Here is a 22,470-nt window from a genome sequence, read left to right as displayed (position 1 = left end):
CAGAAAGTGTGCAACCACTGTTGATCAAATTCCTGCTAAGCTAGCAGCAATCACGATAGAATCATAGAATCCCAAGAGTGTGAAAACAGGCCATTCAGCCCATTGAGTCCACACCAACTCTCCAAAGAACATCACATCTCGACCTACCATCTAAACGATCCCTCTAACCTTGCATTTTCAATGGCTAATACATCTAGCTTTCACATTCATTCGACATTTTGGGAAATTTAGCATGACCAATCCACCACAATAGTTTCATCTTGTGTCAGTCAACAATCTGTACGCCACCATAATGAACAGGACCATGGTTACTCGACGATAAAAGTTTCTCACTGCACGTCATTCATGGATTCCGATAGCCACTTCACCACAAGTGAAGGTTTAAGTTTCCGCAATGATACCCATGCAACAACTTGGAATGCTGCACAACAGACCAATAATCTTTGTGAAATTCAGTTGCTGTAAGTGGTATGCTTGAATTAACAAGAGTGAATTTATTAATTATTAAGAGAAGAAATAGAATAGCCTTTAATATCACATGCACTCAAATGAGTGCAGTGAAGTTTGCAATGTCGCTTCTTGGCGTCAGCTTAGATACAGGGTACCTGGGTACATATACTTTAAAGTGTTGTTACAGAATTGCAATTATTTTTAAAAATAGACTAGCATGGGATTACAGAGTTTACAAAGTCCAGAGCGATAATAAAAAGGATCTTTAAAGTACTTAAGTTGTCGTCCTTTTCCACTGAACCCATGCCTGCTGGGCTTCAGAATATAAAGCCTCACTGCCTCCAAGCACAGGCCTCTGTCCTAGATTCGCCTCCAGGACTCATCCTCCCAGACGGCCCACGCTTGCTGCACTCCCACTACGGCTGCAACTTGCTTCTGGAACCAGGCCCGTGCTCGTTCTGCTCCAGCTTTAACTCGCTTCCTGCGCTGGCCTGGTCTCCGACTCGTCGCCCATCCCAGGGTGATATGGGACTCCGTTTTCCATTCCATCCAGATCGGGTAGTTTATGAAGTTAGAAGTTGGATGACAGGGAAAGAAAAACTGCAAAGAGGGAGAAAAAGAAAGAAAAAGGAAAAGTGACTGGCAAGCAGAGGAGCTCAGCTGGAGCATCTTACTTTGCCACCATCTTGTTGATGAATGCAACACATACAGGGAGCGCAAAAATGGGAAGGGAGTGCAAATAAAAAAATCATTTGTTACATTATTTTTGAAAAAAAAATGCAAAGGCAATTATTAGATGTAAGAACAAATTACTACAAATCCTCAAACCTGTACCGAAAACAACAAATGTGGGAGATCACAGTGAGTCAGACAGCATCAATGGAGAGAGAGCAAGCTAACGTTTCGAGTCATAATGACTCATCATCAGAAGTGAATTGAAGCGTGGAGGGGACAGCATTTATACTATATTTTGGTGAGGGGGCGGGGTAAGAATAGAGTGCTGATTCAGAAAAGATGTTGATATCTCAGATTAAGTGATCCAAATGTCAGAATGGCAGAATGATGGTATGTCTCCTACCAGACTTGTAAAATCAGTCAGCCCCCACTGGGATGGACAGAGTGGAGAGAGGACATGATAACAAGCTAAAAGAAAGGGAAGAAATAGGAGCTGGTTAGACGGTATAAGTAGCATTGACTTTGATAATTGAACAGTCAATCTCAAGATTCTTGGTTTTGTAGAATGATTCCTGATTCCTTTGAATGGGTTGGCAGCACTTGCAGGATTTCGCAAAAAATCCCTATCATCTACAATACTGGACAAAACCCTGGCCTTTTCTAATATCTAAAATATGGACAAAATCCGAAACACAGGCTGCAACAAATACACACAAAAGCAGAATGATTTCTGCCTGGGATTACAGTTCAACCTGGAATTCCAATTTACACCTCCAGTCTAAGAAAGCAATCAACCAAACCTGACATGCTGAACCAGAACTATCTTTTACACATCGGGCTACACATCTGCATGGAGCCTCAGTGATACCGGATATTCAACTTCAATAAAAATACATTCACATATACTCTTAACTATCAGGAAGCCAGGTGAAAATGGCTGGAGATCAGAGTCAGATTCTACTGCTCCTCAGATGCTGGCTGACAAGCTGTGCTTTTCCAGCAACACACTTATTAGGGAGCCAGTTGACTTCAGAAGGAAACACCAGAAATACAATGGACAACACAGATTTGAGTGGAGGGAACTAGGCACAAGGTTCTGTATAACTCCCAGCCTGGAAGGAGAGCTTTTTTTCAACAAGCTCCTGCAGAAACAGCCTCCCCATAAGCTTTCAGCCCCAATAAACAGCTTCGGAAACAAGAACAACAGAGGTCAAATAACGAAGCTGAATCGAAAAACCAAACCAAGGGCATCATCGCAACAAACGTCATCCAAGAGGGGGAAAAGCCAACCAAGCGCTACCCAAACAAGAGCATACAGACACGGGCCTGTTCTGAACCAAAAGAACCAATGGTAAGAACATCAACAGCCAGCTGTACATTATAACTGTGCTTTGCCTCAGTGGCGAACCAAAACTCCTGAGACCCCAAAGTTTTCTAACTAACTAGCAGGGAGAGGAAGGTGACTGGTGACAGTACAGAGAACCACAAGTGCAGGAAGCCTGACTGAAGTTTGTGATTAAAATTGCCGGTTAACTTTTAATCGTGCTTAACCTGCGTCAAATTTAATAGTGTATTAATTACTTTCCTCTGTATAATTGATTGTGTCAATTGTATTATATTTACCTTTTGTATTTATTGAACACAAATTCTTTCACCCTGTCTATTGCCTTCTTCATTTCACATTCCTAATTAAGTTCAGCATCAGAACCAGGGATATAGGGGTGATTTGAACCAACTAAAAATCAGCACATTACTGATTGAAAACAAGAACCCAATACATTTAGGAGTGAGAAATGTTCTCCTTTTGATTTACCAGTCCTACGGGTGCTTAAAATGGCTGTTCTCAAATCTGCGTCTTTCACAGAACTCTAGTGTATACATTAGGATTTCTAGCCTATCATACACATTTCTCTTTTCCTATTCCTGGTGGTTTTCTGCTCAGAGGAGGAGCATGTCAGCCTTACTGCCTCTTTTTGTTAAGCGTCTCTCTGTTAAACATTTTCCTTATTATTCTCAAGTGAAACATTACCCCTTCACACAGGACTTCGCCAAACAATCGCTGAAGTTACATCTGCCCTTTTTTAAAAAAAACTGAAATTAAAAATCGGAAATGTTTGAAAACTTTAGGGTTCTGATTTGATGTTGTAATAGTAGGAATAAACAAATCATTTTCAGGATGGTAGACTTTTACTCAAGGGGACTGAAAGGATCAGGCCAGATCTATAGATGTTCACAACTTATTTGAACAATTTGGCTGTGGGAATCAGTTTAGTATTCCTAAATTTGCTGATGGCACCAAATCGGGTGGAAATGCAACTTGTGACAAGGATACAAGCTAAATGAATGGACCAGAAAATGATGGACAGAAAGCACTGGGGCAGGATAAAGAGGTGAGGTATTGAGTTGGGCTTGTGCGAGTTTGCATGTGTGTATGGCAAAACTGAGCAAATAGGTGCAGGTGGAGTGCAAAGTGAGACAGACAGACAGACACAGAATTGAAAGGGATAGGCAAATGCGAGGACAGAAGAGTTGCTGAATAATCAACAATGGAAGTAGAAAGGAGAGATTGGGTGTATGAAAGCAACCCACGTTATGACAGGACCATGATGCGAGAGTGAGTAAAAAACACGGAAGGACGGAATCAGGCTCTGAAGTTATTAAATCGATGTTGAGGCTGAGAGGCTGCAGGGTCCCCAAGTGGTAAATGAGATGTTGCTTTTCAGCTTGAAAACAGGTTTGGGGGGAGGTGAAAAAGCAGGAAAGGACAAATTGTGAGAAAACACTAGCAACTAATACACAGGGAAATCCCAAAGACATCTCTAGGTATGCAGACAGTAACGAGATTGGTTAAAGAAGGAGTAGGGCTGAACAAAAACTAAAAAGTAATATATAGACAGAGGGAAAAGGATCAGCTGACCTAATAAATTAATATTTTGCATATGCCTTAAGAAAGGAGGAGGATGCTGCACAGACCATCCTGACAGAAGTAGTACCAGAAGGGTTCAGAATGAATAAAGAAGAAATCTTGGACAGATTGTTGGTACTTATAGTTGAGAAGGCAGATCCCTTTTATGCAGGATTCCCTTGAGCAATTCAGAACACTGAGGATCTGAACAGCACTACCATATCAGATAGCATTTTGCATTTCTAAAGTCACAGATTCATATGGCAAGCTTAGTATGTATAGACAGGGTTGGATGATAAAAGAGTACTTGGGTTTCAACTAAATTGGTAACACCATCCACAACTGCAATGACAAAATGAACTGCAGATACTTTAAAGTGGTATTTGAAAAGATGCATGAGGCAGGAACAGAACTATCCTGGATGAGTTCCATTTCCATACTGTCAGCAATAATGATGGGGATGAGATTGTACAGCACATCTGCCGGTCAGTTCTTTGCGACTGCTTTCTTGTTGTGCATCACTTTATCCAGCAAGACAGAGGGTGGATCATTGAGCGTTTAGTAGAGTCACAGAGACATACAACATAGAAACAGATACTTCTGTCCAACTCATCCATGCCAACCAGATATCCTAAACTAATCTAGTCCAATTTGCTAGCACTTGACCCATGTCCCTCTAAATCCTTCCTATTCGTTTACTCATCCAGATGCCTTTCAAATGTTGTACTTCCACCAGCTTCAACCAGTTCCTCTGCCAGCTCACATCAGCCTGTGTGACAAAGTTGCTCCTGAGGACCCATTTAAATTTTTCTCGTCTCACTTTAAACCTATGACCCCTAGTTTTCAACTCCCCCATCCCAGCGAAAAGACCTTGTCTATTTACCCTGTCCGTGCCCCTCATGATTTCCTAAACCTCTAAGATCAGCCTCAGCCTCCAACGCTCCAGGGAAAACAGATCCAGCCTATTCAGCCTCTCCTTATAGTTCAAACCCAACAACATTGGCAACATCCTTATAAATCTTTCCTGAACCCTTTCAACTTCCACAAACCTCTGATAGGAAGGGGACCAGATTTGCACCCATTATTTGAAAAATGGGCCTAACTAATGTTCTATTCAGATGCAACATTACGTCCTATACTCAATGCTCTGACCAATAAAGGAAAGCATACAAAATACTTCCCTCACTATCCTATCTAACTATGACTCAAACTACAAGAAATTATGAACCTGCACTCCAAAATCTTTGTTCAGCACCACTCCCCAGGACCTTCCCATGTAGTGTATAAATTCTGCTCTGATTTGCTTTTCCAAAATGAAACTTCATCAAGATCCCGTTGTACTCTGAGGTAACCTTCTTCGCTTGTAAAATACACATCCAATTTTGGTATCACCTGCAAACTAACTAACTATACCTCCTATGCTGACATCCAAATTATTTGTATACATGACGAGAAACAGTGGACCCAGCACTGATCCTTGTGGCATACCAATGCTCACAGGCCTCCACAGTCTGAAAGGCAACCCACCACCACCCTCTATTTTCTATCTTTGAGCCAGTTCTGTATCCAAATGGCTAGTTCTCCCAGTATTCCATGTGTTCTAACCCTGCTAACCAGTCTACCATGAGGAACTTGTTGAACGCCTTACTGAAGTCCATATGGATCACGTCTACCACACATCTCCTGTGGTTCCACACATAGGCTGCCTTGCTGATCTTTGACAGGCCTTATTCTCTCCCTATATACCCTTTTGTCCTGAATGTATTTTATACAATCCCTTTGGATTCTCTCTAACCCTATTTTCCCAAGCTATCTCATGTCCCCTTTTTGCACAGCTGATTTCCCTCTGACGTATACACCTTTATACTCTTCTAAAGATTCACTTAATTTCTGTTATCTACACCTGACGTATGCTTTTTCTTTTCTTGACCAAAACCCCAACTTCTGTTATCATCCAGCACACCCAGATTTGCCTTTCACTCTAATATGAACACATTGTCTCTGCACTCTCGTTATCTCATTTTCCAGCCGTCCCTTTAAATGCGAACATCAACTACCAATCAACTTTAGAAAGTTCTTGGTTAATACCGTCAAAATTGGCCTTCCTCCAATTTAGAATTTCAACTTTTAGATCCAGTCTATTCTATTCCATCACTAATTTGAAACTAATAGAATTATGGTCGCTGGCCTCAAAGTGCTCCGCCGTTGACATCTCAGTCACTTGCCCGCCTAATTTCCCAAACATAGCTCAAGCATTGCATATTTCTCTAGAAGGTACATAAACACACTGAATCAGAAAATTTTCTTGGACACACAAATTCCTCTCCATCTAAACCCACAGCACTATTGCAGTCCAAGTTTATGTTTGGAAAGTAAAAGTTTTCTATCTTATTATTCTTACAGATAACCGAGAGCTCCTTAAACATTGCTTTCTCAATTTCCCGTTGACTACTGGGAGATCTCTAATACAACTGCAAATGTGTTGCTGGTCAAAGCACAGCAGGCCAGGCAGCATCTCAGGAATAGAGAATTCGACGTTTCGAGCATAAGCCCTTCATCAGGAATCTTTTTTTTAAAACTCAAAGATCTCTAATACAATCCCTGTAAGACGATCATCCCTTTCTTATTTCTCAATTCCACCCAAAAAACCTCCTGTGGACATATTCCCAGGAATATCTTCCCTAATTACAGCTGTAATGTTACCCCATGGCAAATATGCCAATCCCTCTCCTCTCTTGGCCCCCTTTTTATCCTTTTTTGTAGCATTTGCATCCTCAAACACTCAGCTGCCAGTTCTATCCATTCCTGAGCCACATCTTAGTAATTGCTGTGACATCCCAGTCCCATGTTGCTAACCATGCCCCAAATTTATTTGCCTTCCCTGTTCGGTCTCTTGTATTGAAATACCTGCCATTTAATTTATCTGTCCTACCTCAGTGTCTGCTTTGTCATTGCCTGCTTTGACTGTTCTATTTGGTCCTTTCTCCAACTGTAGCAGTCTCCGACTTTTCTCTTTCCTCACTGTCTTCCTTGGTCCCACCTCCCTACCTTTGTTTTAAATCCTCCTGAGCAGCTCTAGCAAATCTTCCTTCCAGTGTGTTAGCCCCCTTCCAATTCAGGTGCAATCTATCCTTCTTATTCGGGTCATTTCTACCACAGAAGAGATTCCAATGATCCAAAAATGTGTACCCTTCTCCCCTGTACCAGCTCCTTAGCCATGGATTCATTTGCTCTGTCCTCCTATTCCCACCCTCACTAGCTTGCACCATTGGGAGTAATCCGGAGATTACTTCTTTCAAGGACGTCCTTTTTCAATTCCTGTCCAACTTCCTATATTCTCTCTTCAGAATCTCATCCCTTTCCATTCAAACACCGTTAGCTCCAATATGCACAATGACCCTCTGCTGGTCCCTCTCCCCTATGAGAATATTCTGCACTCTCTCAAAGATATTCTTGATCCTGGCACCTGGGAGGCAACACACCACTCTTATTTCTGGCTATCGGTTGGAGAAGTATCTCTCTGTGCCTCTGACTAGAGAGTTCCCTATCACAATCGATCGCTTGGAACCAGATGTACCCCTCATTATATTACAGCCGGTCTTGGTACCAGCAACTTGACAGAGAGTCCATCACTCGCTACATTTCCCAAAACAGCATACTTGTTAGATATGATGATAGCCACAGGAGACTCCTGCACTACCTGCCTCCCTTTCGTGGAGGTAACCCAACTACCTGACTGTATTTCTGATTTTTCTACCTTCCAATAAGTGCCAGCCCCTAGTTCCTGGAAATTCCTAATGACCTCTAACTTCTGCTCAAACGATCCATGCGATCTGATGGGATTCGCAACCAAACACACACGTTGCAGATACAGTCATCAGTAACATGGAAATTCTCCTTAATCTCCAACATCCGACAGGTAGAATACATAACCAAAGGCCATATTTGCTCCTTGGCGATCTGCAGGTGCAGAAAATAGCCCCATCTTACTGCTCCACAAAGCACTGCCCCAGTTTAACTTAATACCTATGTTTTATATTTTAACAATCTAATCAAGAGACAGATCTCAATAAAAATATCTCACTCGACTCACGATTCTATATTTACAGCAAGGTTACACTTAAAACTATACTCTTAGCTTCTCCTGTCCTGTGACTTCTGCTATACAGGCTCCTCCAAGGAGGGCAGTGAATTTTGTTGTTTGTTAATTTTTCTTAGATACAATCTGATGTCCAGAGATACCGTAACTCAAACCGCAAAGGGAACAGTGCAAATTCACTGCTGTGTCAGACAGCAGTGTAGGTTTCTTTCTTTGACCTTGTGACCTCTGCCTTTGTCTCACTTCCTCCTTTCTAAAGTGCTACTGTTTTGATCATTTCCCCCCCCACCAAAGTTCCAAAACAATGCAACAACTTATAAAACAATAATTACTGCTACTGGAATTTGAGGAATCATCTCAGCACCTAAAATACCTCCAAAAAGGAGCAGCTCATACAGCCACAACTTTTTCCCATCCTTCATCACCCAGAATACCTTCATGTGATTCGAGATGTGTTCGTCATGGCAACAGCTCAAAGTGCATGAAAGTTGGAGATTGGAATGTGAGACTTGCAGCAGCATGAAGTGCATAAGAATGAGATGTAGCCTTTGAATGCTTGGGGTGTTTCCTGGTTGCCCACATTTCTGCTGCGTGCGTGGAGACTTGACAAAAGTGTGAGGCTAGTGATTCCAATGGTAGGAGAAAGAATTTTAAAGACGCCATCTGATCTTCACAGACCATGCATGGCAAGGTAGCTTAATGGTTAGCACTGCTGCCTCACAGCACCAGCAGCCTGGGTTCAATTCCACCCTCAGTCAGTGCACATTCTCACAGTATCTAGGTGGGTTTCCTCCAGGTGCTGCAGTTTCCTCCCACAGTCCAATTATGTTCAGGTTAGGTGGATTATCCATGGGAAATGCAGGGTTACAGGGAGAGGTAAAGCAGTGGGTCGAGGTGGGATGGTCTTCAGAAAGGCAGTATGGATTTGATGGGCTGAATGGCCTGCTTCCACACTGTGGGAATTGTATGATTTTGACCACTGGCATGAAGTCAGTGAACTTTTCCTTGTCTAGGATCATTGGGTCAAAGTTTTGACAGTAACCTCCATGGATATCTTCAACCACAGTCCTTTCAACATACCTCGAAATGGCCTGCTCCAGAAAAAAACCTTTCTCATCTTATCTACTTCCCTTAGGACTTTCTCTCAACCTTATCCCTGTTTTTGTTCAGACTGCTCCCATCAGAGTCTTTCACAGCGAATTCCAGCACCTGCATCAGCCAGAATGCACTTCCCTTTTAAAACAGATAGGTTGATTTTAAGAATGATGAGCCAGTTATCATTGGTACTTGGGTCCTCGGCTTAGTGTGTATCTGATCAGCAGTGCATTGTGTTTACGGCTGCACGCTTAAATAATGGAAACAACAGCAGACAACATAAACCTTGTGCAATGTCTTTAATACATCCATTAAGCATTTGCTAATTGTGCACCACAGTCTCAGCACCTACTAAATCAAATTTTCTTCTCCAGTGAACTCAATTTCTAAGTACTAACATTGACAAATTCAATTACAGATTTGTTCCTGAAACTGATAGACTAATTATTCTGGTGCACCACTAGAAGTTGCTTCAGACAATTCAGAACATTTCCAATAAACTAAAATGATTGACAGGAAAAGCTTCTGCATTAACTATCTGAATTTCACATAATTCTCTCCTTACCTCTAAAGCAAAATGTGCAGCAAGGCTCAAAAAATCAGTCACTGAAATTCTATTGGTTACGCTGTCATGTTCACACTCCTTTTCTGCCAGTTTTCCGATCGTTTTAATTGCCTCCATAGCTGAAAGAGAGAAAATCATGGGTAATAGACCCTTCCAGTCATTCTTTGTCAACTGAATATTGAATTAATCAATTATGCTGAGTTAATTCCACTTTATTTAATTTGGCATATAAGTTTGCCATTTGAAAACAACTAATAAGGTACAGGATTGTTATCAGGAAAAATGTAATAAAATATGTTTATCAATTTTATTTTGAATTATTATATGGAATTTTCCATTTATATGCAAAAGAAAAAAAGGGAGAGGAATCAATCGTTTTCATTTCCATTTAATTCTGTCGTCCACCTCCCACATAACTTTTAATTTCCCCAAGTTTTCCTTGAATCACACTATTCAAGCATAAGTTAATAATCAAAACATTTGCTTGCCGCAACCTCTCAATGAGGATTTGAATAAACCTGATTTCAATTCCTTATCAGAGAACTCCTGGTAATTTGCAATATTGTAACTTTACACAAAATGCACAGTTAAAAGTTCAATAGATCTTTTATCTGCAAGTTAGCAATGTAGTATCTACCTTTTTGTGTATCACTTTCCAAAATGGCAATTTTGTAGATATTGAACTGAGTGAAGAAATTATCTGGGTCAATTTGTTCTGCAGCTTTTACAGCCTCTTTTGCCTGGATAGAAAAATTTGAGGAAGTATCAATAATCTACAATTTAGAATAGCTAGGCTATCCTCAAAATTCCAATAAAAAAGTAAGAACAAGTTTATGATGGCTTCTCACAATTATTTCAGTGTTTCAATGTATCACTGTTAGTACGTTATCAATAGTATGAGGAAAATATTGCTGGTGTAGTTTAAAATGCTTTTTAAAATTAGCCTTAGCATTTGTCTGGCATTGAATTCACTACAATTTAGAAGAATGAGAGGGGGTCTGATGGAAATAAATAAAATTCCAATAACTTTAGACAGATGAGATGTCGGAACAATGCTTTCCTTGGTTAAGGAGTCAAGAACCAGGGATAAGTCTGGGGATATAAGGTAGACCATTTAGGACTGAGATAAGGGAATGTTTCTTCATTCAAAGGGTGGTCAACCAGTGAAATTCTCTGCCACAGAAGGCTTTGGAGGCCAGGTCGCCAAATATATTCAAGGAGGAGATTCACAATATTTTATATATTTGAAAGGATGTGGACAGAAAAAAGCAATGTGATTTGGAGATAGGATCAGCCATGATCATAATGAATGGTGGAGTAGATCCAAAGTGCCAAATGGACACGTTCTCAGCCGAGATTCTCAATTTTCTTAATGACAAGTACATAGCTGTCACACATGGACCAGCCAGAACACCTCAAAACATTTCAAGGAAGTAGCCCAGACCCTAAGTTTGCGAGTTGTTTTTAGTAGGTGCAATTTCAGGAGTGATGCAGCTGGTCATACCACATAGTTTTAAACAAGACAGAATGTATTTACAACATTAACGAATGAAACACGAATAAGAGAGAACGGAGGATCGAATAACCTAACCTATCCAAAAATCCAAAAGACTTTCCCAGCTAAGTGATGATGTTTCAAATATTTGCAGCAATCCCCATAAATATCCCTTGGCACAAAAGGTAAAATCAACCACAGGGTCTTTCAGGAGAGATATCAGAGACGCAAGATCAGCATGGACCTGCTTCTTTGGGTCAAGCAGCTTCACAAGTCTTGACACGACACTGGGTAAACACCTCTAAACATTTGAACCAGCCACACAGAAAAGATTCACCCAGTGCTGGAACCTGTTTAAAATTCAAGAGGCAAAGAACTATCCCAGAGATCACGACTTAAACAAAAGATTAACATCTTTATTTACGTCCAACAGACAATATTAAAACCAACAAGCTCAGCGGGGGTTGGGAACCCAAGGTATAGTTCCAGTGCACAAGAGGATGAGAATAGGGAGGGCATGGAAAGGATTTCATGGTCACAGGAATGTGCTGGCAGACGGCAAGTTAGTTTGAAGTGTGTCTACTTCATCACCAGAAGTATCCGAAATAAGGTAGGTGAGCTTGCAGCATGGATAGGTACTTGGGACTCTGATGTTGTAGGCATTTTGGAGACATGGATATAGTACGGTCAGGAATGGATGCTGCAGGTTCCAGGATTTAGATCTTTCATTAAGAACAGGCAAGGTTGTAAAAGAGGGGGAGGTGTGGCCTTGTTAGTCAAGGACAGTATAATGGTGGCTGAAACAACGTTTGACAAGGACTCATCTACTGAGGTGATATGAGCTGAAATTTGAAACAGGAGAGTAGAGGTCACATTGCTTGGAGTTTTTTTTTACAGGTCTTTGCAGAGTTCTAAGGATGTGCAGGAGAGGATTGGCAAAACGATTCTGGATAGAAGTGAAAGGAACAGGGTAGTCATAATGGGGGACTTTAACTTCCCCAACATCGACTGGAAATGCTATAACTCCAGTACGTTGGATAGATCACTTTTTGTCCAATGTGTGCAGGAGTGTTTCCTGACACAGTATGTCAAAGTGCCGATAAGAGGGGAAGCCACACTGGATCTGGTGCTTGCTAATGAACCAGGCCAGGTGTTTGATTCAGTGGGAGGTGAGCACTTTGGAGAGAGTGATCGTAATTTGGTTACGTTCAGTTTAGCGATGGAAAGGGATAGGTACATACCACAGGACAAGAGCAATTATAATGTGATTAGCCAAGACTTAGGATGCACAGAATGGGGCAGCAAAATGTAGGGAATGGGGACAGTTGAAATGTGGAGCTGGTTGAAGGAGCAGATATTGCATGTCCTTGATAGGTATGTCCCTGTAGGCAAGGAGGAAGTGATAAGGTAGGGGAACCATGGTTTACTAAAAAACCTGCATCTCTTGTTAAGCGGAAGAAGGCGGCTTATCTGACGTTGAGACGAAATGGTTCAGATGAGGGAGATAATGGAGAGTTACAGATTAGCTTGGAAAGATTTAAAGAGACAGTTAAGAAGAGCAAGGAGGACACGAGCACTCTTTAGAAGTAGAATAAAGGAGAACCTGAAAGCTTTCTATAGATACATGAGGAATAAAAGGATGACTAGGGTAGGAGTAGGGCCAGGCAGCATCCGAGCAGGAAAATCAGTCCTGATGAAGGACTTTTGCCCAAAATGTCGATTTTCCTGCTCCTCGATGCTGGAAAGCCCAGCCGGTCAGGCAGCATCCACTCTAACCTAGATTCTGATTTCCAGCCTCTGCAGTCCTCACTTTTGCCTAGGAATAGGGCTGAAAATGTGTTGCTGGAAAGGCGCAGCAGGCCAGGCAGCATCCAAGGAGCAGGGGAATCGATGTTTCGGGCATAAGCCCTTCATCAGGAATGAGGCTGAGCAAGTTTTGAGAACATGTGTAGCTCAGGTTGAGGTTCTGGATGTAGGTTTACTTGCTGAGCTGGAAAGTTCATTTCCAGACGTTTCATCACCCTACTAGGTAACATCTTCAGTGGGCCTCCAGGCGAAGCCGATTCCTGAAGAAGGAATGTCAATTACGCCTAAAATGTCGATTCTCCTACTCCTCAGAGGCTGCGTAACCTGATGTGCTTTTCCAGCACCAGACTCTTGACGTTGATCTCCAGCATCTGCAGTCCTCATTTTCTCCTAGTTGATAATAACAGATAGTACCTTTTCTAGATGATTCAGACGCAGGTAACACAATGCCCTGTTCCTTTGTAATCTAGCCAGGTTCTGATCTAGTTGTCCATCAGAAAAGAAACTTAAAGAATAACTGTACCATTGGAGAGCCTCTGTACACTTTTGTACCTATACAGGGGAAAAAGAATGGTGAAAAAAAAGTGATTCCCACTCACTACAAATTAGTAGGCAAATGATATTTGCCATCAAGGTACGTCGTTAACAAATGAGAATAAAGTAAAATGATCTGTTTGGGAATAGGGTGGGAAAAATCAGTGTAAGCCATTCAAGCACAGTACAAAAGAAATATATCTGAGCAATATATGTTGTCTACAAATAACAGTTCAATCTTGGAAGTTTAATGACCTAACAGACTGAAACAAAGTCAGTGGACTTGGCCACACTGTCCAAAAATGTAAGCTGGCAATCTGGTGTGCAATTTGCAGCCACCTTCCTCTCACTTAGCTCAACTGCAAAATTGCTTCCCAACATTCAAAGGTAAAAGTTAGGCTGATTACAATGTTACATGCATGTGCCACATTTTTTTTCACAGCAGCAACCATGACCATACTGAATAGTACAGAAAACTCAAAGGACCAAATGGCTGACTCTATTTTTGGTTTGTCTTGTTGACACAGACTAACATAGCCAGCCTGTTAAAACCTCATTAATGCACTGATATGGTATTAGCTGGAGATACATTTATCTGTGCAATCCAGGCAGGGGTAATGTTTCAGAAGGACTATACATTTGTGTTCCCCTTCCTCTCCCCTCCCAGGTTCTTGACAAAGGTTCAAATCCTACCATGGTACATCATGAAATTTGAATTCATGAAAACAAAATCTGTAATGAAAAGCAAACTAACGGCATCCTATATATCCATACAGTGTCGTGGTGGAGAGTTCTTTTTTGGACTGGAGGCCTGTGACCAGCAATATTCCACAGGGATCAGGGCAGACTCCAATTTTGCAATATAAAAGATTTAAGAATATAAATGATGTTGGATGTGAATCTGATCAGAAAGAGTGATGCGGTTGGAGAGACAGATAGAAGTGATAAGGAATTTGCAACAGCAACAGTATGTGATGGATGGCAGTTATAGGAAGGGGAGAAAGTCTCAGATACAGTCACATAGATGGGTTAACTCCAGGAAGGGTAAGAAAGGCCGGCACCCAGGGCAGGAGTCTTTTGTGGATATACCCATTTCAAACAGGTATGCTGTTTTGGAAAATGTAGGGGGTGATGGATTCTCAGGGGAACGTAGCACAAACAGCCAGGTTTCTGGTATTGAGACTGGCTCTAATGCAACGAGGGGTACATCGGCTTCCAAGAGATCAACTGTATTAGGGGATTCTGTAGTCTGAAGTACAGACAGACGTTTCTATAGCCAGCAGAGAAGAAGCAGAATGAGATGTTGTTTCCCTGGTGCCAGGATCAAGGATACCTCAGAAAGGGTGCAGAATGTTCTCATGGGGGAAAAGGGGCCAGCAAGAGGTCATTGTCCACACTGGAATCAATGATATGGGAAGGGAAAAGGTTGAGATTCTGAAGGGAGATTACAGAGAGTTAGGCAGAAATTTAAAAAGGAGGTTCTCAAGGGTAGTAATATCTGGATTACTCCCAGTGCTACGAGCTAGTGAGGGCAGGAATAGGAGGATAGAGCAGATGAATGCATGGCTGAGGAGCTGGTGTATGGGAGAAGGATTCACATTTTTGGATCATTGGAATTTCTTTTGGGATAGAAGTGACCTGTACGAGGACGGACGGTTTGCACCTAAATTGGAAGGGGACTAATATACTGGCAGGGAAATTTGCAAGAACTGCTTGGGAGGATTTAAACTAGTAAGGTTGGGGGGGGGGGGACCCAGGGAGATAGTGAGGAAAGAGATCAATCTGAGACTGGTACAGTTGAGAACAAAAGTGAATCAAACAAACAGTCAGGGCAGGCAGGGGCAAGGTAGGAGGGCAGAGGTGTGGGATGTGGACGAGATGCATTGGAGGGCATCTTTAACCACGTGGGAAGGGAAATTGCGGTCTTGAAAGAAGGGGGCCATCTGGTGTGCTATGGTGGTGAAAGTGGTCCTCCTGGGAGCATATAAGGTGGAGGTGGAGGAACTGGGAATATGGCATGGCATTTTTGCAGGAGGTAGGGTGGGAAGAAGTGTAATCCAGGTAGCTGTGGGAGTCAGTGGGTTTGTAAAAGATGTTGGAGTCAAGTCGGGTCGTCATTAATGGAGATGGAGAGGTCCAGGAAAGGGAAGGGGGTGTCAGAGATGGTCCAGATAAATTTAAAGGTCAGGGTGGAATGTGTTGGTGAAGTTGATGATTTGCTCAACCTCCTCGCGGGAGCATGAGGCGGCGCCAATGCAGTCATCAATGTAGCGGAGGAAGAGGTGGGGAGTGATGCCGGTGTAATTCCAGAAGATGGGCTATTCTACCTAGCCAACAAAGAGACAGGCATAGCTGGGGCCCATATGGCTGCCCATTCGGTCTGGAGGAAATGGGAGGATTCGAAGGAGAAATTGTTAAGGGTGAGGACCAGTTCGGCCAAACAAATGAGTGTCAGTGGAAGGGTACTGTTGGGGACGTCGGGAGAGGAAGAAGCGGAGGGCAAGGGATTGAGCCAAACAGTCAGGGCAGGTAGGAACAAAGCAGAGAACAAGGTGGGACTGAAAAATCAAACTTCATTTATTTCAATGCAAGAGGCCGAACAGGGAATGCAGATGAACTCAGCTCATGATTAGAAACATGGGGCTGGGATATCATAGGAATTACAGAGACATGGCCCATGAATGGACAGGACTGGCTGCTTAATTCCAGTATAGAAATGCTATAGGAAGGATAGAAAGTGGAGCAAGAAAGGAGAGGGAGTGGCACTTTTGGTAAGGAATAACACTACAGGTATACTGAGAGAGGATATTCCTGGCAATACATGCAGATAAACTATTGGATGGAACTGAGAAATAAGGAAGGGATCATAACCTTACTGGGATTATACTACAGATGACCCAATAGTCAGCAGGAAATTGAGAAACAAATTTAAGGAAATCACTGGTCACTATGGTGGGGGATTTTAACTTTGAAAACATAGACTGGGACTTCCATAGTGTTAAGGATTTAGATGGAGTATAATTTAAGTGTATACAAGAAAAGGTTTTGAGGCAGTATGTGGATGTTTCAACCAGAAAAAGTGAAAAAGTTGACTGACTCTTGGGAAATAAGGGCAAGTGACTGAAGTGTCAGTGGGGGACCATTTTGGGACCAACGACCATAATTCCATTACTTTAAAATAGTGATGGAGAAGGATTGACCAGATCTAAAAGTTGAAGTTCTAAATTGAAGGAAGGCCAATTTTGATGGCATTAGGCAAGAACATTCAAAAATTCATTGGGAGCACGGATGTTTGCAGGTAAAGGGATGGCTAGAAAATGGGAAGTCTTCAAAAAAATGAGATAACATGAGTCCAGAGACAATATGTTCCTGTTAGGGTGAAAGACAAGGCTGGTAGGTGTAGGCAATCCTGGATGACTAGAGAAGTAGAGGTTTTGTTCAAGAAAAAGGAAGCAGAAATAAAGTGAATCCTTAGTAGAGTACAAAGGCAGTAAGAGTATACTCCAGAGGAAAATCAGAAGGGCAAAAAGGAGATATGAGATAGCTTTAGCAAAAAGGGTTAATGAGAATCCAAAGTGACTAGGAAGCTAATAGGATCCTTCAAAGGTCAGCAAAGTAGCCTATGTGTGGAACTGCTGGAGGTGGGGGAGATACTAAACAAGTACCTTGTCTAAGTGTTTACTGTGGAGAAGGACATGGAAGACAGAATGTGGGGAAATAGATGGCGCTGGATATCTTAAAACTCAAAGGTGTATAAATCCCCAGGACTTCGCAGGTGTGTAACCTAGAACTCTCTGGAAGGCTAGGGAAGTGATTCTTGGGTCCCTTGCAGAGATATTTGGATCATCGATACAGGTGAGGTGCCTAAAGAGTGGAGGTTGGCTAACGTGATGCCATTATTTAAGAAAGGTAGTAAGGAAAAGCCAGGGAACTAGGGACTGGTGAGCCTGACACTGGTGGTTGCCAAGTCCTGGCAAATGGGACTAGATTAATTTAGGATATCTGGTCGGCATAGATGAGTTGGACTAAATGATCTGTTTCTGTGCTGTACATCTCTGTGGCTTTATGACTATTTTTATCTTAGATTTCTAAGAAATTAGCATACAATACTTTACCAAAATAACTAGGAAGTCATTCCACCTATTTTTAAAATAAATTTTCAATCTTTTAAAGCAGGATGTTTACAGATCATGGACAGACATTGGATTTGAATTTGTTCATATGGTAAACAGATTTTCAGCAGACTAATATCAACTGCACTTAGTTACCATTCTAATATAGCACAGGTTATATTTAACAGCAAGTATTAAAACTGGATTTTAAACTTGCCCAATCATGCTTATTCATGGCAGATTTATTCTTCCAAAGTGCAAATAAGCCGACACAAAAATGCAAGCTTTTAAAAATCAAAATCAGCACAATTTACAGCAATTGATGTGAAACTTCTACTGTCTGTACTGCATAAGCTGAATGAAGAGAGCACAATATAGAGTATCAAGTTAAAGTTTTGAGGAGGAAAAGTTTTCAACAGCAAGTAATCCCAGGTGAAGAAAAATAGATGCAATGGGGAGTTAAGGTGACAAGTGCAGAATGCATGGTAGAGCTTTGATGGAGTTCTGTAAATTTCTATTAGCTGTGCCTCACCTCAAAATTCTTGGTTGCCTTTTCCCAAAGAACAACGTGGAATCGAGTCAAAATATCTGAAGAAAGTCGTTTCCCTGAGTAATGACCTAAAGATAGCAATCAGAAGAAACTGACCACAGAGAAAACAATAGATATAGGTAACAACTGTGGAACAAAAACTTTGAACAATATTATCATTCATACTCAATAAAAAGGATACATATATCCCTCAGCCCTCATACCGTTTATTATAGAGCTAGCTCTCATGAACTTAATTCCCAGCAAATCAGCCACTTTTTGAGCTGCCACTTTTGCAGTACTTTTAGATCATTAACTTTAGCTGTAAGTTCCAAAAGATCTTAAAATTAGGATGTAGATTTGCTCGCTGAGCTGGAAGATTCATTTCCAGATATTTTGTTAAGGAAAAAGTGAGGTCTGCAGATGCTGGAGATCAGAGCTGAAAATGTGTTGCTGGAAAAGCGCAGGTCAGGCAGCATCCAAAGAACAGGAAATTTGACATTTCGGACATAAGCCCTTCCCGAAATGTCGAATTTCCTGTTCCTTGGATGTTGCCTGACCAGATATTTCGTCACCCTACTAGGTAACACCTTCAGTGAGCCTCAGGCAAAGCACTGCTGATAATTCCTGCTTTCTACTTATATGTTTGGGTTGGTGATGTCATTTCCTTCGGTGAAGTCACTTCCGGTTCTTTTTCTCAGGGGGTGGTAGATGGGATCTATCTAACTTGATGGGAGAGTTCTGGCTGGAATGCCACGCTTCTCGGAATTCTCTGCATGTTTTTGTTTGGCTGGTCCTAGAATGGGTGTGTTGTCCCAGTCTGGGAAGAGACTTTGTCTATGTACCCTATCCATGCCCCTCATGATTTTACAAACCTCTATGAGGCCACCCTTCAACCTACATTGCTCCAGGAAAAACAGACTTAGATGAGAACATTTTGTCGTTTTCACAGGTGAGCCAAGATGGGCCAAATGATTTATGTGGCATCTTGGAAACCTTCCAAAGTTAATTTTGCACTGTATCCATTCTTTTAGGTTTTTGGTATTTCCTACATTAAATGGAAAGAATTTAGTGTCAATGGTGTTTGACTGGAATGGGTGACATTGCTGCTCAGAAGTAGAGTCAGATGATAGATGTGCAAGAATCAATATCATTTTAAACAGTGGTCAAACAGCTCTGAAAAGCATCAGCATTTCCCGAGATCATACAGGAGTAACTTTTCACACACTGAGTGGTGCATGTATGAAACAAGCTGCCAGGGGAAGTAAGAGTTGTCCAGCACAGAAAGAAATCCCTTCAGTCCAACCCATCTGCGCCAACCAGATATCCTGAATTCGTCCCATTTGGCAAATGTTGCTCTAAACCCTTCTTATTCCTATATCCATCCAGATGCCTTTTAAATGCTGTAATTGTACCAGCCTCCACCACTTTCTCTGGCAGCTCATCCCACAGACGCATCAGCCCAAGTGAAAACAAAAAAGTGCCCCCTTTTAAATCTTTCCCCTCTCACCTTAAACCTATGCCCTCCAGTTTTTGACTCCTATATGTTGGATCCATACCGCTCATGATTTTATAAATCTCCAAGGTCAGCCTCTAATGCTCCTGGGAAAATACTCCCAACCTGCAGATTCTACCTAAAGCTCACCCTCTCATCCAAACAACATCCCTGTAAATATTTCCTGCACTCTTTCAAGTTTGACAATGTTGTTCCTAGAAGCAGGGATACCAGAATTGAAAGCAGAATTCCTAAAATGGCTTAACCAATGTCTTATATAGCTGCAACATGACATACCAACTCTGATACTCAATGCACTGACCAATAAAGGCAAGCATACCAAATGCCTTCTTCACTATCCTGTCTACCTGCGACTCCACCTTCAAGGAACGCCAAACCTGCACCCCAATGCCCCATTATTCAGCAAAGCTCAGCCAGACCTTACTATTAAGTTTTTAATAGTCCTGCCCTAATTTGCCTTACCAAAACGCAACACCTCACATTTGTCTACATTAAATTCTATCTCCCACTCCACAGCCTGGATCAAGGTTCCATTGTATCCTAAGATAACGATCTTAACTGTCCACTATGCCACAATTTTGATCACATCTGCAAACGTACTAAACCATTCCACCTCTATTCACATCTAAATCATTTATGTAAGTGACATAAAGCAGTGAAGACCCAGCAGTGATCCTTGCAGCACACGGCTGGTCACAAGCCTCCAGTCCAAAAAATAGCCCTCCACCACAACCCTCAGTCTCGAATCTTCAAGCCAATTTTGTATCCATGCAGCTAGATCTTCCTGAATTCAATGTGATATAACCTTGCTAAACAGTCTATCATGCGGAACTTTATCAAATGCCTTGCTGAATTCCATACAGAAACATCCACCACTCTGCCTTCATCAATTTTCTTTGTCACCTCTTCAAAAAGATTCAATCAAGTTAGTGAGACACAATTTCCCATGCACAAAGCCATGTTGGCCATCCTAATCAGTCCTTACCTTTCCAAATGCATGTAAATAGTGCCCCTCAGAATCCCCCAACAATTTACCTACCACTGATGTCAGGCTGACTGGGTAACAGCTCCCTGGCTTTTCTTTGCCAAAATAATAGCACATTAGCCAACCTTCAGTCTTCCAGCACCTCACCTTTGGCTATTGATGATACAAATATACAAGGAATCAAATAATCACTGTCCAGCTTCCAACAAAGTTCAGGATATACATGAACTAAAATATTTAGTTACCTTTACGTGTTTTAAGATGTTCATTTTCTTATCACAGAGGAGAAGATGCTTTCCACTATTTGTTTCTCCAAATTTTCCACCTTCTATGTCCTGATCCACAGTAAATGCGAATGTGAAATACTGATTTAGCATCTCTTCCACCTAGTGCGGTTTCACATAAAGATGGCCTTGTTGACTTCTAAAGTGCCCTGTTCTATCCCACCTTAACTTTTTTCCCCCAATGTACTTGTAGAATCTCTTTGAATTCTCCTTAACCTCATTTGCTAAAGTTATATCATGTCCCCTTTTAGTCCTCCTGCTTTCTCTCAAGTATATATCTCCTGCCCTTGTACTCTGCAGGGTTTCACTCGATCCCAGGTGATTTAATGTGCCATATGCCTCCATTTTTTTGAATCAGTGCCTCAATTTCTCTGGTCATCTATCATTCCCTACACCTATGAACGCTCTTCACACTCATAGGAACATACTGCCTCCGGATTCTCATTTTTGAAAATGGTGGAGGAGGCAGGTACAATTACAACATTAATGAGTATATGATTAGAAAGGATTTAGAGGGATATAGACCAAATGCTTACAAATGGGAATAGGTCATACTGAGATGTTTGGTCAGTGCAGACAAGTTGGATCTAAGAGTCTGTTTCCATGCTATGTGACTAATTAAATACGAGAAAATTCGGAGCCTGTCCTTTTATAAAGTAAAATATAACCCTATGACTTAAGTCTCCTAGAAAATATTGGGACAATAAATTAATACTGGACTAATGAAAATATAACTTGCCTGGTTTCCTGATACTAAATTATAAAATCAAATAAATGGGACTAATTTTGTCAGTCTGAACAGTAGCTCAAGTGCGCTTCATGATAACCAGGCATTTCAGCAATAAGTAACAAAACCAAGTATCACAATAAGATAGCGGCCTGCTATCCTACCTGTTATAATGTCTTCAATTTTCTGCTTGGCAAGTTCATCCTTGCCTCTTTGTAGCAGTTGCATAAGATGCATCAACAAAATCTTCCCAACATCATGACTGGTTTCAAACTGCTTAGACAAACTTGTCAAAAATTCAAAGGATAGTTCATCCCTGTTGAAAGCCATAATGTGAATGTTTTCAGCAAGACTGTTGTCCTTATTGTTGACGCAATCAAACACAACATTAAATAAATATTAAATTGTTTCTAATCAAACTGTTCAGAAATGTATGACACACCCCTGGAGCGGCTAGGACTTGAACCCAGGTCTCTGGCTCAGACATAAGGACCTTAACATGACAACACAGATCCCATTTACTGATTTCTAGATCTTTTCACGCACCAGCCAAACTGTTTCCATTTATAGATATTTTCTAATCAACATATTCAGAGATAATAAGGCACACATGTGGAGTGGGAGATGCTTGCAGTCAGGCCTCCAGGTCCAGGGTTAGAAATACTACTTCATAGAGGGCCACTCTGCTTCCTC

General features: G+C 41.5%; 1 protein-coding gene across 1 annotated transcript in view; it reads right to left on the bottom strand.

The window, feature by feature from the left end:
• The window catches only part of tex11 (testis expressed 11), a 169,743-nt gene that overhangs the window by 81,132 nt on the left and 66,141 nt on the right, over window positions 1-22,470 (bottom strand). The window contains 6 exon segments of the mRNA XM_060831995.1: window positions 871-1,050; window positions 9,790-9,908; window positions 10,427-10,529; window positions 13,505-13,642; window positions 18,269-18,354; window positions 21,942-22,093. Of these exon segments, the coding sequence (XP_060687978.1) occupies window positions 871-1,050; window positions 9,790-9,908; window positions 10,427-10,529; window positions 13,505-13,642; window positions 18,269-18,354; window positions 21,942-22,093 (778 nt within the window).

This window comes from Hemiscyllium ocellatum, chromosome 11, assembly GCF_020745735.1.
Source record: "Hemiscyllium ocellatum isolate sHemOce1 chromosome 11, sHemOce1.pat.X.cur, whole genome shotgun sequence".
NCBI lineage: Eukaryota > Metazoa > Chordata > Chondrichthyes > Orectolobiformes > Hemiscylliidae > Hemiscyllium > Hemiscyllium ocellatum.
The sequence above is the reverse complement of the archived record's forward strand: the minus strand, read 5'-3'. Positions and strand labels throughout refer to the sequence as shown.